General features: G+C 44.2%; 1 protein-coding gene across 2 annotated transcripts in view; it reads left to right on the top strand.

The window, feature by feature from the left end:
- The window catches only part of siah2l (seven in absentia homolog 2-like), a 29877-nt gene that overhangs the window by 7778 nt on the left and 6157 nt on the right, over positions 1 to 15942 (top strand). Inside the window, exons 1-3 of one of the 2 annotated variants that reach the window (XM_080780264.1) lie at positions 1160 to 1299; positions 4538 to 4803; positions 15486 to 15665. In XM_080780264.1, coding sequence (XP_080636390.1) covers positions 4573 to 4803; positions 15486 to 15665 — 411 coding nt within the window. In that variant the 5' untranslated portion in view covers positions 1160 to 1299; positions 4538 to 4572. Of the gene's footprint in view, positions 1 to 1159; positions 1300 to 4537; positions 4804 to 15485; positions 15666 to 15942 lie in introns of those variants that run through there. The other variant, XM_080780263.1, reaches the window with a different exon arrangement.

Genomic DNA, 15942 nt, shown 5'->3' with positions numbered 1-15942 from the left:
CGCAACATCATATCGTTGGCTGAGTCAGTCCCCCAGAAATATCCCACGGTCCATTGAAATGCAAATGCAAACATCTCATCGCTGGAAGAGAAAGTGCAAAGTTTCTGTAAATGGCTGCAAGTTCGCTGCAACATTTCCTCTCTGGGCTCTACAGTAGACTTACCCGTGTCAGTCCAGCTCTAAAAGAAACCCACTATTTCTATAGAGGCAATGTCTTTTTTTCTCCTTTTTAAGCAGCTGTTTCTATTTCACGAGCAGTCAGCCAGCCAGCCAGCAGAACTGCTGTGCTGAACTCTACCCCTCTCTCTCTCTCAGACACACACACACACACACACACACACACACACACACAGGTATTAAGCACAAACACATATATAGATATACTCACCCTTAGATCCATGTATGTGCATATAGGTAACTCATATACCTAGATACACCATACATGGGGCAGATATGCAGGTAAACATACACCCACACGGCACGCACATCGCACACACACACACACACACACACACACACACACAAGAATACACACTGCCACGTAGCTGTAGACACATGCAATTATACACACACACGCACTGAAATCATGGAGATCTATACATAATGCTTCACGCAAACTTCAGTCTGCACAGTTCAAAGACATGCAGTGCAGAGACATAAACCTGAGGACGAAAAGGTGTGTGTGTGTGTGTGTGTGTGTTCGCCCGCCCGTCCGTCCCCTGTAGGGGGGGCTTCAACAAATGCCAGCAGTGCTGAGATGATGGGTGAAGCTAAACCGAAGGAGGGAGAAAAGAGGAGCGAAGGGGGATGATGAGGGATTGTACTTGAAGGAAAGATTGAGTCCCCCCCCCATCCTCTGCTCCTCCTCCTCTTCTTCCCTCAGTAGGCACTCACTCTCTCTTTCACTCAAGCACACGTACACACACAAATCCTTATTCCCTGTCTCACGAGCAAACACACACAGCTGGTCTATCCCTGCCCCCTGTGGGGGTGGGGGGGGGTGTGTGTGTGGGTGTGTGTGTGTGTGTGTGTGTTGCGAGTGCTGCAGTGACGGCAGAGGTGGACGGTGGTTGGTTGGTGGGGGAATTTTTTTTTCAGGGAGAGCGAGCGCGAGAGAGAGAGGGAAGTGAGTGCGTTAACGCTGGGATTCACCACTCTGAGCGCGCAAGGGGGGGAACGTCGCACAGCTGAGAGAGGCAGTGTGTGTTCCCGTATCTGTCTGCCGTGCGAACAGGGTTGTCGAAATTCCTCCGTGGAACGGCTAACATGTGGATTTGATTCGGAAGGACTTTTCTAGCGGTGAATGTCATTGAGAGAGTGAATGAGGTGTGTGTGTGGTGTGTGCACATTGAGTGTTGAGACATGGCTGTGATTCAACACTGCGAGTGAACAGTGAATGTGAATGTGAATCTGTCTTTATTTTTGTGTGTTGGAATTTCTGCCTGGCATCAGGTCAGTGTTTGGTTTAGTGTTTGGTATATGAATTAGACTTGCTTGTCAATTCTGCTCGAAGTAGCCGAGATGAGGATTTGAGTTTGTGTGGCTTTTCTTGGATCTGTGGTAGTCAGGCACATTTATTTCCAAATCAGCGAGGACTAGGAATAGCTACTGTTGCCTGCTGACACACACTTTTTGTGATTTGGCAGCCGCAGCAGCAGAGATGGACAGAGACCTGGAGAGAGAGACTGGGATTGTGTGAGAGAGGAAAAAACTGAGACAGCTGTTCCATTGCATTAGTACTGCTTCTGTTCAACTGAGCCTTGTTGGAGCCTCTGGTTTTCCCTTTTGTACGTCCATACCTCTGTGTGTCTGTGTGTGTGTCTGTGTGCACAACTACATTATGAGTTAGTGACTTCATAGTGACTGCACAGTGAAGTGATTATTCTATTGTTTGTAGTGTGTGTGTGTGTGTGTGTGTGTGTGTGATTTCCAGCAGGTCCAGGCACTGCCAGTAGCCCAGCTGGCTACTGAGTGTTCAACATGCCAAGATGACATATGACAGCCAGGGCAACAGTGGGCCATTAGAATGGAAATGATGGCATATTATTATGATTGTTGTAGTAGTAGAAAGTATATAGCTAAAACTTTGTGAAAATAATGTTATTTCTTCAATTTATAGCCATCCTGTCTTATTTTCAACTGGTCAACATGGCTCATTCACAGCTGCATTCTGAATACATACAGGAAGAGCTTGATTCCTCAGACTTGGTCTTTAGGTTGCTGAAATTCCTCCGGCACGATAAATCATGTGAAACCATATTCCAAATCCACACAAAGTGTCTCTCTCTTTACCAGGTCTGACTGTTGGCATGCAAGGCAGTCACGGTGTTTACGTGAGAAAGCAGTGTGGAATCGCTGAATTCCTTCACGCACAGACGAAAAGCTCCTTATAGTTCCAGGTAGCTTTGTTTTGGTTGGTGAGAAAACAGCTGGTCTTTCATCCCTTGTTGTCATGATGCACTGTGCAGATCTGGGAGATTAAGATAAGAGGTAGCTCAGCTGTTGTGTGAAGCTAAGCCAGCTTGTTTTAATGAAAACTAAATTGCTGCTATCAGCCAACAATTGGTAGAAAATATGTCCCACTCCCAACACTTTTTACATTTGTTTTACTGTTATTTTTGGCTACACTGTCTGGTTTCCTTTGTTGGATTCTAACATAGATAGATAGAAATCCACTTGAATTAGGCAAAACATTTCCCCCCCCGTTTCTGGTCTTTTATAGGGTTAGAGTTGGCAGATCACAATGTGTCGTGCTTGTAGATCGGCTATGTTCCGACACCGGGTTTGATTTAGAAAAATCAATTACCATTTATTTTCCTGTGGCGGTGTACAGTATCGGTGTACAGTATCGCAGTATCAGTATCACATCAGTGTCGCGACTATTCAATCGAAAAAGTAATTGATTGAAATAATAGCTAAGAAAATAACCGATGATTCCTTTTTTTTTACATTTATAGATTTCAACCACTTGCATCATTGACATGCATGATGCTTCAGGGCAATTCTTTTCCTCTAACAAATGTCATTGTTTTTCAACGTTTTTAATTGTATTCGGAAGTGGCAATGGCACTTTTCCAGAACTGTTATTTGCAGAGTGCTAAACAGTAGAGCAGTCTACTGTAGAAGGAATCTTCACCATTTGTCACACTTGGTAGTGTGTTCTGCTTTAGGCTCTGCTGGTAATCTCTCTTTCCCCTATATTCTCTCTCCCTCTCCCTCTCTCTCTCTCTCTCTCTCTCTCTCTCTCTCTCTCACATATGGTTGCTGTCTTGGTCTTGCAGCTGCACTCTTGTTCTCTCTCTCTCTGTCCCTCCCTGTCGCTGTCTCCTTAGCCCCCCCCCCCCTCCCCCCTCTGTCTGTCTGTCTGTATGCTATTCGATATGCCTCAGCCTCCATGGAAGTCTGTTTTATGAATAGCTACCAGAGTAGAGCAGCTGTTGACTAGCTCTTGTTACCTGGCTCATTGTCAAGTTGATCTATCTCTTGCAGCATAGGGAGAGCTAAGAGAGACGCTACAGTGTGCTGAAATCTAGGGTATATTCTATTGGGTATATTTAGCATCCGTTACCATGTGGACTGTGGAAGGTGCAGTGTGTCAGTATGTTGGTTTTCCAAGTCTCTTTAGGGGCAGGATAAGAATATACGCTGACATATCACTGCTCCTGAGTGAACTGGCACTTTGACAAATATAAGTATATATAAGTGGTGGATGAGCAGGTTTCTTTTTCTGTGGCAGTCAGACAGGGTGTACATCAGACAGACAGAGTGTTGGGGTCTGTCTCTGAATACAGTGGGACCCTCAAAGCCGTTGAGATGGAGATTGGATCCGCTTTGTGAAGTCACAACGGCGTAAGGCCATTGATAGGTCTCTGGGGGGTTATAGTAAAGACTCAGTGGTGCATGAAATTGATTGAGGGAAGCAAGTGTGTGTGTTACTGTGTTACAGCAAGATTGTGTGTGTGTGTGTGTGTGTGTGTGTGTGTGTGTGTGTGTGTGTGTGTGTGTGTGAGCTAGTGTGTCTGTACAGCCAGTGCTTCCACCCAAGTGTTATGTTAATTATGATGTAGTGTATTGCGCTGGAAAAGCAGAATGATTTCCATGAAAAGCTATGCAAAAAAATAATGAACATGACATTTGGATGGAAACAACTTTCTGTTTTATTATCATAGAGAATGTGTTCAGTAAATGCACAACAACAGTTATATGGGCGGAACAGTTATTGAACTAATCAATTTTGATTGATTGTAAAAAAATATTTGAGAATCAATAATTTACCATCAATAAAATACCTATTTTGGGGAAAAAATGTAATTCAAAACATTGCGTGTTGATGGTGAAGATGGATAATCTACAAGCTCACAACGCATCAGTGTGATGCGGTGTGACCTTGTGGCTTGACTATTTTTGCTATTTTTGCACAACATCGATCTCCTCGATTAATCGATAGAATAATCGATAAGAAGAGAATGGATAGCTGCAGCCCTAAACAGTTGTCACGTGTGTGTGTGTGTGTGTGTGTCTGTGTGTCTGTGTGTAGGAAATCTTTAACTTAGTTGGGTCAACTTGGGTGTGATGCTCTGTCCGGCCTCCTGCCTGCCCCTCCTGAGGGAGCTGGCTCAGTGGCGCTGCCTGCTGGGCTGGCATCGGCATCGCGGGGTCGGCTCGGCCACGGCCGCGGGGGCGGCGTGCGATAACGGCGGACAACAGCAGCAGCAGCAGCAGCAGCAGCAAGGGTCAGAGGTCAAAGGTGGGGACGGAGCCACACGGCCCGTCTGCCACACCAGACCACAACCTGGCAGTCAGGTGAGTTCTGAGGCAGTACCAAGGACATGTTCTATAGGATGGATAACTACTTAGACCCTCTAGATTCTAGAAGTACTGAGGCAGTACCAAGGACATGTTCTATAGGATGGATAACTACTTAGACCCTCTCTAGAAGTACTGAGGCAGTACCAAGGACATGTTCTATAGGATGGATAACTACTTAGACCCTCTAGAAGAACTGAGGCAGTACCAAGGACATGTTCTATAGGATGGATAACTACTTGGACCCTCTAGAAGTACTGAGGCAGTACCAAGGACGTTCTATAGGATGGATAACTACTGAGGCAGTACCAAAGACAAAGACAAATGAGGCACAGAATGTCACCATACAAAGACAAGCACACAAGCAGCCAGACGGTACTAGTGCGGCTTCACCACTGAACACTGCATTGTGATTTGTACTAACTAGCATAGCACTAGCATTTTCAGCTATAAAATTATTGATGAGCGTCACAGATTTCAAGGGAGGCTTTACAGGGAGTATTAGTAAGGATTTTGTCGTGTGTGTGTGTGTGTGTGTGTGTGTGTGTGTGTGTGTGTGTGTGTGGACTGTTGAAATTGTAAACCCTTTTGAGTTCCAGGAACCCACCCCATTTCATTATATCACCTTTTTACATCAATGATTAATCATTCGTTACATGCACTGCTCTCTGTAGCTGAAACAAGACCATTATTGGGGGAGGGAGCGGCGCGCACAAGTGTCCTTCTGGAAGAGAGATTTGATCCCCTCTGCTAGCCCATTTCTCTCACTCACTACTGAGCAATCTGTCTCATCTGTGCAACTTTTAGCCTGATTGGTATCGATCGCGGCGTGGAGTGAAAGGGTGGTTGTGAGGTGGTGTCTGTGTGTCTGTGTGTGTGTGTGTGTGTGCGTGGGGGGGGGGTTGCGTCTTTTCATTTCTGGTGCCATCTCTGCTCATTTTTAAGATGGATGTATGTAATGTATACCTTGTGCACTCGCCAATTAGCGGGAAATGCTGCACACCCTTGAGAAATTTATTATTTTGGCTCAGGGGACAGTCCAGTCAATATTTGAGCAGAACTTTCTGTCTTTCAAAGCCATGAATGAGAGGACTTGAACCGGTGGTTGATGTGAGTTTGTGTAACACCCTGCTAGTTTGTTAAGTGCAGACCACGGAGAGGGCTGTGCTGCTATACCAACAGCAAAGGACCATCTGGTTTACCTAGGGAGTAGAAAAAGCTCCCATTTTTCATGATTTCATTTAGTTGGGGTTTGATTGTGTGTAGTTTTCTTTTCTCCACAGATTGATTTACAACATAAAAGCATGAGAGGATTTGAAAAATGTAAACTGAGCTGAGATGGTGGTGTTCAACCAGTCGATATGGATATACGACCCTCCCCAGTCTGCGGCCCGTTATGATCTCATCATGACCTCACTCTGTTCCATTATGACCTCAATGCACCATGGGGACAAACGGGTCCGCCAGTTTACAGGAATATACGGCTAGTGTATTTATAGAGCACCTCAAACCCAAAGGTAGGGGGCTGTGTGTGTGTGTGTGTGTGTGACTGTGTGTGTGTGTTAAACAAGGCAATGGAGTGAGCTTTTAAAAGATTGAAGAGAGAAGCCTGAGGCAAAGTGATGATGGCAGTCAAGGCACTGGCAGGCAGCACACCTGTTCTGTCCCGCTTTACTACCTCATTATTGCTCTTTCTCTTTCTCCCTCCCTCCCTTGGTTGATTTTCTTATACCCCTTGCTCTAAATTCCATCTTGCTTTCTCTCTAATGTCATTTTTGAGCAGTGCTGAAGTGCTCCAATGAACAGCTATGTCAGTGTGTCCGTATGTCTGTCCGTACTCAAACAGACATACATGGAGACATACATGGAGTATGTCTCTCCGTGTATGTCTATTTGAGTACGGACAGCTGCAATACCGCTGGGTGACCTGAAGTGGCACTGCGGAGCAGCGTCTCTATGAATGTCCGTATATGTCTGTCTGTCTGCGTCTGTCAGTCAGACACTCCACCGCCCAGTTCACACGTTTGTGTGATGTTTTTAATAGAGAATGCACAGATGTTTATTTTCCCCCCACCCCGTGCTTCCCCGAAAAGCTGTCAACAGCTTAAAAAAAACCCATTTGATTGGTAAGTGTTGTGCAGATTGACACATTTACTGATGCCCTGATCGTCGACACTCTTGAGTTTCTCTCAAGAGATTTCTTTGTTGTTGGAAAAATAATAGCTCTCCTCCTCTTTGACAATTTATTTTACGGTAAAATCTGGTGTCTTGGAAGTGAAGTCTTCATACTGTATGATTGAAGAGAGAGAGAGGGAGACGGAGAGAGAGAATTGTCACTTTAAAGGTTAAGGTGTGTCTGTGTGTGAATAATTCAGTAACAGAAAACTACTTTGAATATTTAGAACTGGCCTGCCCTGGATGTTCTTCTGTAAAAGTATAGTGATGCACAGTTTTCTCTTTCTTTTTATGTTCTTTCTCTCTGAGACCATCATTTATCAATATGTGTGTTACTGCTGATCAGCATTGTGGGTTTATTGGATGGAATTCTGTTAAACTTAACAGTACAGAATCGGTCCAGTGGTTTGTGAGATTAGACACACACACACACACACACACACACACACACACACACACACACACACACACACAGCTTAGCTTGAAAGCCACCTTCCTTTTTGTCCTCATGTTTATGTCTGGCCTGCATGTGTTTGAACTGTGCAGAGTTTGGGTGCAAGCATTATGTAAATATATATCTCCATAATTTTGGTGTGTGTGTATAATTGCATGTGTCTACGACTACGTGTCAGTGTGTATTCTTGTGTGTGTGTGTGTGAGAGAGTGTGCAATCAGCTTCTGATTGACCTTAGCAGCTTGAATATTGGCTCCTCTACAGGCACATGAAGGTACACGCCCTAGGAGACATGCCATAAAAAAGGAGATGCGTCTACCATTTGTAGTGGAACTTGAATGCCATTGAATGCCGTCAAATTGAGGCATTTATTTCGACCAACGGTATAGCGTTTTTTTAAGGTCATTATTGTTGATTATTTATGGCGAGTCGGAGTGAGCCCCTCCACCACATGCAGCCAGGCAAAGCTTCACCTCCTGCCACAAGACTGCAATACAAGTTATTACAATGTTTGTCTTCTATTATATACTGTATGTTGTCAGAAAGCTCTACAAGACAGGACGTTCCCTGATGGAAGACCTAATCAGCTGCCTTCCATTGTTCATGGGCCATCGTTCTACATTAGTGAGATGATTTGCAGCGTAAATGGAATAGAAATGAAGTTGTTTAATAATTGAAAAGAGAGTGCCTAGGCTTCTCCTCGTGGTGTCCCACAGGGCTGGGGAGAGAAAGGAGCAGGCTGAGGTTGGCAGCTGGCAGAGAATAGAGGAATCATGCATCATGTTATGCTTTAGCTATTGAAAATAGCAGATCTACAAGCTCATAGCGCGCCACCGAGTGGCGCGCTACGAGCTTGTAGGTCTGCTATTTTTGAAAAATCGAAGAGCGACTGACATTTTTTAGAATCTGATCTCGGGTCAGAATGGGTTAATCAGACCTAGTGTGTGTCCCAGTGGAAACCTCGTATGAATCTGATCTCAGGTCAGAATGGGTTAATACTTTGTATGACTGTCGCCCACCGAAAATAACAGATTTTCAAAAAAAAGTAACACTGTATACAATGGATCATATTTTCTAGCAATGGGTCATTGGCTTATTCCCAACGAGTCAAGCAGTCCAATGCAGTGGCCCATCAACAGATGTAGCGATTGCACTAGGATTGGTTTAGTTTTAGTAACAGGAGTCCTCCAGAGCCCTAGCCTAGATTATAAACCATTTAGTACCGTTGGTGAATCTGGAAGCTTTTTGTTGCCGTTATGGGATTAGCTTGACAAAACCAGTTGGTTTTTAATGCTTGGTGCTCAGAGCTAAATTGATTTTTGGTTTAAATTGTGAGGGGTGGTGGGTGGGAATGTTTTCCTGTGTCTGTGTGCATTACGATGTTCATGACTTATGCATGAACAGTGTTTTCATTATGTGTTACCCCACCCGTAGGGGTGAATAGTACTGAATACTAGACTATGTTGGAGTTTCGAGTGTTTATTGAGCAATTAAACTGGAGTCGGTAGTACACGGTGGCAGTCTCTCACATTAATGTGAGAACCACGACCCCCACTGTGTTACATGTAGCAAGAGGACACGTGGCCCGTAATATGTTCCATTTGTCGACTTTGATTCATTCTAGTGTTATTTATTTGCATGCAACATTTTCATGCACCATTTGTGCAGATTTTGCCCTGAGGGCCTGTTTGATTCCGCAGCCCAGTGCAGAGAAGTGTGGCTGACATGTGTGATGCTGTTGTCCATATTGTTCCTCTGGGACTCCCAGCTGTGGATAGACGGAAGGATAGACTGTGGCTAGGCCATGCTGGAAGCAGAGCTGGAGAGGAGGGGGAGAGGGAGTATAGTGGGATGTGATTTGGACTGTAATCAAATTGACAGACATTGACAATTGTCTTCAATTGGTCGCTAACAAGGTCTGTTTTTGAAATGGTAATGCAAAAAAATAATAAACAATTGACTTTAGTTAAGTTGAGGCATCAAATACATTTGATTGAAATCTCAATTACTAAAAATGAACGTGGATTTTATGCATATTTGTATACAATTATATATTTTGCCTTTCTGTTTTCACTGGGGACTAGGGAGGAACGTTTTAGAAATCTTCCACCCTGCCACCTCTGATACATTATGGGTTAAACTCAATTTAATTAGCTAATGCTAATCATCTTGTGCCTTTCTTATCAGCCCCCCTCTTACCATGGTTTAACTTCAAGGAGCCGAGACCACCCACCCACAAACACACACACAACCATGTTCACAGGCACCCAACCCAACACTACCTCTAGTAACACAGCCAGAGAAACAACCATGTTCACAGGCCCCCAACCCAACACTACCTCTAGTAACACAGCCAGAGAAACAACCATGTTCACAGGCCCCCAACCCAACACTACCTCTAGTAACACAGCCAGAGAAACAACCATGTTCACAGGCCCCCAACCCAACACTACCTCTAGTAACACAGCCAGAGAAACAACCATGTTCACAGGCCCCCAACCCAACACTACCTCTAGTAACACAGCCAGAGAAACAACCATGTTCACAGGCCCCCAACCCAACACTACCTCTAGTAACACAGCCAGAGAAACAACCATGTTCACAGCCAGAGAAAGGGTACAGGAGATGTCTGTGACACTCATTTGCCTTCCATATTTTTGTAAAGCAAACCATTTAGTATGTTGATACATTAGTCTGTCCTGATGAAGGTCGAATAGACCGAAACGTTGAATAAAGAGCAAAGATGACCTTTTTAAGTATGCATTATTGCCCTACGCACCTGTCACTAGCCTTCTGAGGTGTGCATCGGCCTTTTGCTAAAACGTATGTTGATATAAAAATGGCCTCGGTGATCTCTATCCAAAATGTTGAACCATGGCAAGAGCTGGTCGCAGCTTAATCACATATTTCTGTCATAGGCTAGTTTCTCTCTTGGCTGGGCCATTTGATGGACAGATCAATCCTGTTGAAACCCTGTTTGAGGAGAATATGCCATCTACCTCCCGTCAGTCGCTTGACATCTTAAGCCTAACCCCTGCACAGTGCACTGCAAGAAAGCATGAGCCCAGCAAAGTCATTTTTAATCTGGTTTTCAGATTGATTTATGTCTGAAACGTAATCTTTGGTGATTTTGAAGCATGCCATATGTCTGGAAAAGGAATGTGGGCTCATAACAAGTGTATTATTTATCTATGTAGGAAAAAGTATACCAAAAAAATATATGTATATGTTTCTTTGTGCCAGCATGGAGTGAACTGTGCAGACAGTAACACCTAAATGAAACATAAGTACATAACCATATTTTATGTTACTACTGTAAGCTGCATTTACCAGCACTGACACGTTAACACATATCTACTGTGAAAAAGGTCAATTTTAGCTGCAGGGCAAGGAACGATTTTTTTTCTTTCGAGGACCTTGAGGTCTCATGTTGTCTGAGCTTTTTTATTTATCTTTTTGTGCAGTGTTGCTCTTTTCAGCAGCTCATTGTTTCTATTCAGCCACATAGCCTTCAGCGCCACTGGAGCCCCACTGGGGACATCGATTTCTCTGGGAGCAGCGTGGATTAATTCTTAATAGGGCAAATATTGAAAGCCATTGAAATATCCGGGGGGTAGTTGACCAGGTCAGAAAAACAAGGCTCACCTCTCACATAATGTCAAACTAACCCCCACACCCCATGCACGCGCCTGCACGTGTATGCGAGTGTGCACATCGCACACGCACATACTTCCATTGTCCCTACCCCCTACTCTTTTACCTCCATGAAGTTGAGATGTTACAGTAATTTAGCCTAAATTGAGAATTACCGTTTTGCAGTTACCATGGAGTAAAATGAGACTGACCCAATTCTACTATGTTGCAAAAGATAGCCGGGAAGAAGATGTAGTTTTCTGGAAAGCAACTGTTATGTTGAATGTGTTAGAAGAAGGCTGCGTTGGTGCGGTGTTGACAACCAGGCGGCTTGGTGTGAACAAGTGGAATCAACCCTCCCCCAGGCTGCCACTGTAATTAAGAATGAATTTATTATAGTCAATTTGCATGGTTAAAAATAGCTAGAAACACAAATTAACAAATGCAACTCACCCATGCATCCATCCCCCTGCCACCTGTCCATCCATCCACATGTGTGCACCATCCATCATCCACTCATCTAGCAATTCATCCATCTACCCATCCATCCACCCGGTCATCCCTCTATCAACTTCTACCTTCCTTTCTCAGATAGGTTATCCGTTATCCGCCTTGGATGCTGCATTGACTGATGACGAGCTCTGTTTTTTATCTCGGGTCAAAGCGGGTTCTATAGACGGGGTAGCCTCTTATCCCTTTTCTCCTGTGTTCATCTCGTAATTCATTTTTTGTGCTGCATCTGTCTCTCCCCAGTTTATCCAGGCCAAACATCTAAATCCGCCCCCGCAATTCACCTTTCAGAACACAATCCACTTATTGCGCTGATCATTCAATATTGCACAGGGCATGACAGCCAGCACTCCTGTGGAACAGAGAGGTCCATCCATCGAATGAGGCTTCTCTGTAAAACCCACAAAGGACAACCTCTCAAACTACAGCAAAAGGCAAAAGTGTTCCTGCACCCTGGAAAATAATCCAATATTCATATTCATCAAAGGCCAGCACTGATAATGATTAGCACAAGGTATCATATGTACACAGATGTATGCACGGATAATATTCAGTTGCTTGTCCAGTCAGCCTAGTAGTGCCTCCATAGCAATTCACATTTTTGGTTTTAAATCTTGAAATTATACATGAAACCTGATGAGGCCAATGCTGTTGAAAATAAATGCTGTTTGTTTTGGTGGTATAGCTTTGAGCAAGCAGTATTTTCACTTGTCCCTGAGCGGCTGCAGGTCGATTCTAATTGCTGATTCACAGTGGGTGTGCTAGCGGGTATGGTGTTGCTTTTAGCTAAATACCATGTCAAAAGGAGCTTAAACTCTTAGTGCACGCCATGGTCTCTCCACACGTTTATTAGGGGGCATTCTGCCAATGCATTTCAATGGGAATGGGGAGGTTTGCTGCCATTTGTGGATTTCTGGGGGGGGAAAAACAAACGCTCCAAGCCTCCAGTCCATTCCCATTGAAATTCATTGGCAGAATAAAAGTGCACTGTGAGTGACTGACCTGAAGGTATTTTATAGGGAATTTGACAAAATGCACGTGTTTGTCATAAATCTATTGTGCCTAGTTACAAGTTGGCATGGGAAAATATTAAATAATACCAAACCACTGGAGGAACTCCCAGCAAAACACACTTTTTTCTCCATATACTGTAATACCGTAGAGCCATTTTCAAATCATAATATAGAGATATTGGACATACCATACTCCCATAAGTATGAGAGCAGGTACCACAGTGAGCAAAGCATTGACGCAGACGTGCTGCATTCATCATGCGGATATGAAGCCCTAGTCTTTTATATCTCAATCTATTTTTCACTTGTTCAGTCTCTCTCATCTCTACCATTGTTCTCCGCTGCCACCGTATATATATCTCTACAGTACACGCCTCCTACTCCTCCTCCCGGTACGTGTGTGTCCATATCAGAGTGGTTGATGTGGAAAACGAATGAAGGCACTTTCCGGTATACAGAGCCCCACATACACATGGCCATGTTCAAACTGCATGGCTAATGGGGGCCTTGTGCTGTGTATGTGAATCCCATGGGTCCCTCTGCTGCTGAACAGCATAATGGCATCATCTCACGTCTTCTTCATACTTCATTAACCCATTCTGAACGGGAACCCATTTTGATGTTAGCATCATGTTATGCTTTAGCTATTGAAAAATAGCAGATCTACAAGCTCATAGCGCGCCACCGAGTGGCGCGCTACGAGCTTGTAGGTCTGCTATTTTTGAAAAATCGAAGAACGACTGACATTTTTAGAATCTGATCTCAGGTCAGAATGGGTTAATCAGACCAGTGTGTGTCCAGTGGAAACCTCGTATGAATCTGATCTCAGGTCAGAATGGGTTAACTATACGCGTCCTACGGCCCTTCTCTTCCCTGTGTGTACTGGGATCAGCAGTGGGGAGGGAGGGGGGAGGGCGGAGCCGTGGGCGGTTCTGCCACAAGGTTCCTATCTATGCTGTGCTGTATTGTTCAATTGAGCATGGAGAGAAAAACAGGTAGTGGAGTGGGGGTGGTTGGGGGGGGGGGTGGCGACAGAGACGGAGGGGGGACGAGTAGAAACGGAGAGAGAGGGAATTCCTCTGTGACCTTTTGTTGCTATTCCCCGTCTAGGATAATCAAGGAGAAAGCTTGTGCTTGGACAGGCAAGAGCCATGCAATTTATCAGCTCCTGATTGACCTTAGCAGCTTGTATAGTGGCTCCTCTACGGGCGCACGCGCACACAGTCAACCACACACACACACACACACACACACACACACACACACACACACACAACACTACCTCTAGTAACTACCTCTGTGTGTGTGTATAACACACACACTTGAAATTCCATGTCATAATTAAAATCCATGTCCAATAAAATTGGACATGCAATTTGTTTCAGTGATAACATGCTTGCCAACACAGCATATACTGACTGACACAAGGAGAACAGTACCTTACATGGAGTACAAGCTCTTGTTGTTGAGGACCACAAAATTGCATTCCGCTTTTTGTAACTTTTATGAGTGAGTGACAAATAAACCTTAATAAGGGGAGAGGTCAGGTGTCACCTTGATTTTTTTATCGTTCACAAACGTTGATTTTTATCGTTCACAAACTAACAATGTTAGTTTTAATGTTTCACCAGCAGTTACTATGTTAAAAAGGTTTTCTACTCACAGAGGAAACAATTGGTCACACAAATGTAAAAGTATTTTTGCCACACACAAACGGGATTGTTATTTTTTTCCCCGGTTTTAACCCAATTATACAATATAGTCGTGGTGATGACAATTAAATCATTCAGAGTAATGATGCTAAAATTGTTTTTTAAGTAATGGGTAACACAATGTTTTACATGGCGACATTTCAGTGCATCACATCAGCCTAGAGTTGTGATTCCTGACATTGGTTAGAGGGCATTAGTCTGCCGCCTGGTTTAACTGGTGATATTACAAACCGCATGGGGTTTTATGATTAGTATTCGCTTTTTTTATCATCTTTCCTCAGTTCCTCTCATCTGCTCCTCCTCTCCTCTCTCGTTCTATTTTCTGCTCTTCTCTCCCTACCCTTCACATGTCCTCCCAGTACTCGCCTCCGCCACCCTCCGTCTCCCTCCCTCCATGTCTTTGTTCTCTATTTGATGCCTCTATCTGCCCGCCCCCCCGGCCCCCCACATCCCCTATCTCTGGTTTCAGTTTCCTCTCTCCCTTTAAGTTAACCTTGGCTTTATTTCCCCCTTTTTTTTATTACTGTGTGCATTATTTTATTTTGCTCTCTCTTTCACTTCCATGTTCTCGTCTACCCCAGTGCATTTATACCTGCTGTGATTTTTCTGTGGTCAAAAGCCAAAAGTATGGTACATTTGGAAATGTATTTTCTGTTCATTTATCTCTAAATGTGTAGAAATCAACCCTTATGGGTATGGGTTTGTTATTACATTCAGGATTTTACTGTGACCTACGTCTTTCCTCATCTCCATTCTCCACAATCCTTCTCTCTCCCTGTCTCTCTTGCCTTCAGTTTTGTTGGAAAGATTTTCTACACAGTACTCGGTGTTCATTTATTTATTTGTAACTCAGACAGTGTACCCATGTAACAACGAAATGGGGTCTTAGCCTCTTATGGGTACATTTGTACATTCTCAGACATTGAGGTTCTCTTTCTTGGCAATAGTTATGTCTCACACTATAATTCACAGTGAGACATTCAGTCATACTACTCACAGATAACCAAGGTTACGCTCGTCGTAACCCAAAGTTCTCTTTCTTGGCATTCGTCTGTGTCGCACTCTGCTTTCCTAAGGTGAGACACTCACTCATGTTACCCAGAGCATCCAGGGTTACGTTGGTAACCCAAATAATTTACTGTGTGCCAATTCAAATTTCTCTCTCTCCCTTATCCTCTCCAGTACTCGTCAGCGGGTTGCGGGCTGTCCCTCCACCACAGTGAGAAGCCAGAGCACGAGGAGGTGTGCGAGTACCGACCCTACACCTGTCCCTGTCCCGGGGCCACCTGCAAATGGCATGGCTCCCTGGAGGCTGTTATGCCTCACCTCATGCATGCACACAAGTCCATTACCACGCTACAGGTACAGTATACTGCTCTCTGCAGTATCACATTTCACTGTGTACTGTGAGATATTCCACTGCTCCTTGAGAGGGAAAAAATGTTCTGCCCTCCCAAACAGGGTCAGTACACTGGAAAATCCTGAGTGTACAAAATGGAAATCAAATGGACCATTCTTTGGGAAGATGTTGGGGAACAGTTTTGTGAGAGAAATCCAGCAGTGGGCACTTAATGTTTAATATACAATCAAATTATTTTATTCTAAAACCAGGGACTCTGCCCGTGTTTATTTTCATCCT

Source organism: Protomyctophum bolini (assembly GCF_963924005.1).
Source record: "Protomyctophum bolini genome assembly, chromosome: 13".
Classification (NCBI taxonomy): Eukaryota; Metazoa; Chordata; class Actinopteri; order Myctophiformes; family Myctophidae; genus Protomyctophum; species Protomyctophum bolini.
The sequence above is the reverse complement of the archived record's forward strand: the minus strand, read 5'-3'. Positions and strand labels throughout refer to the sequence as shown.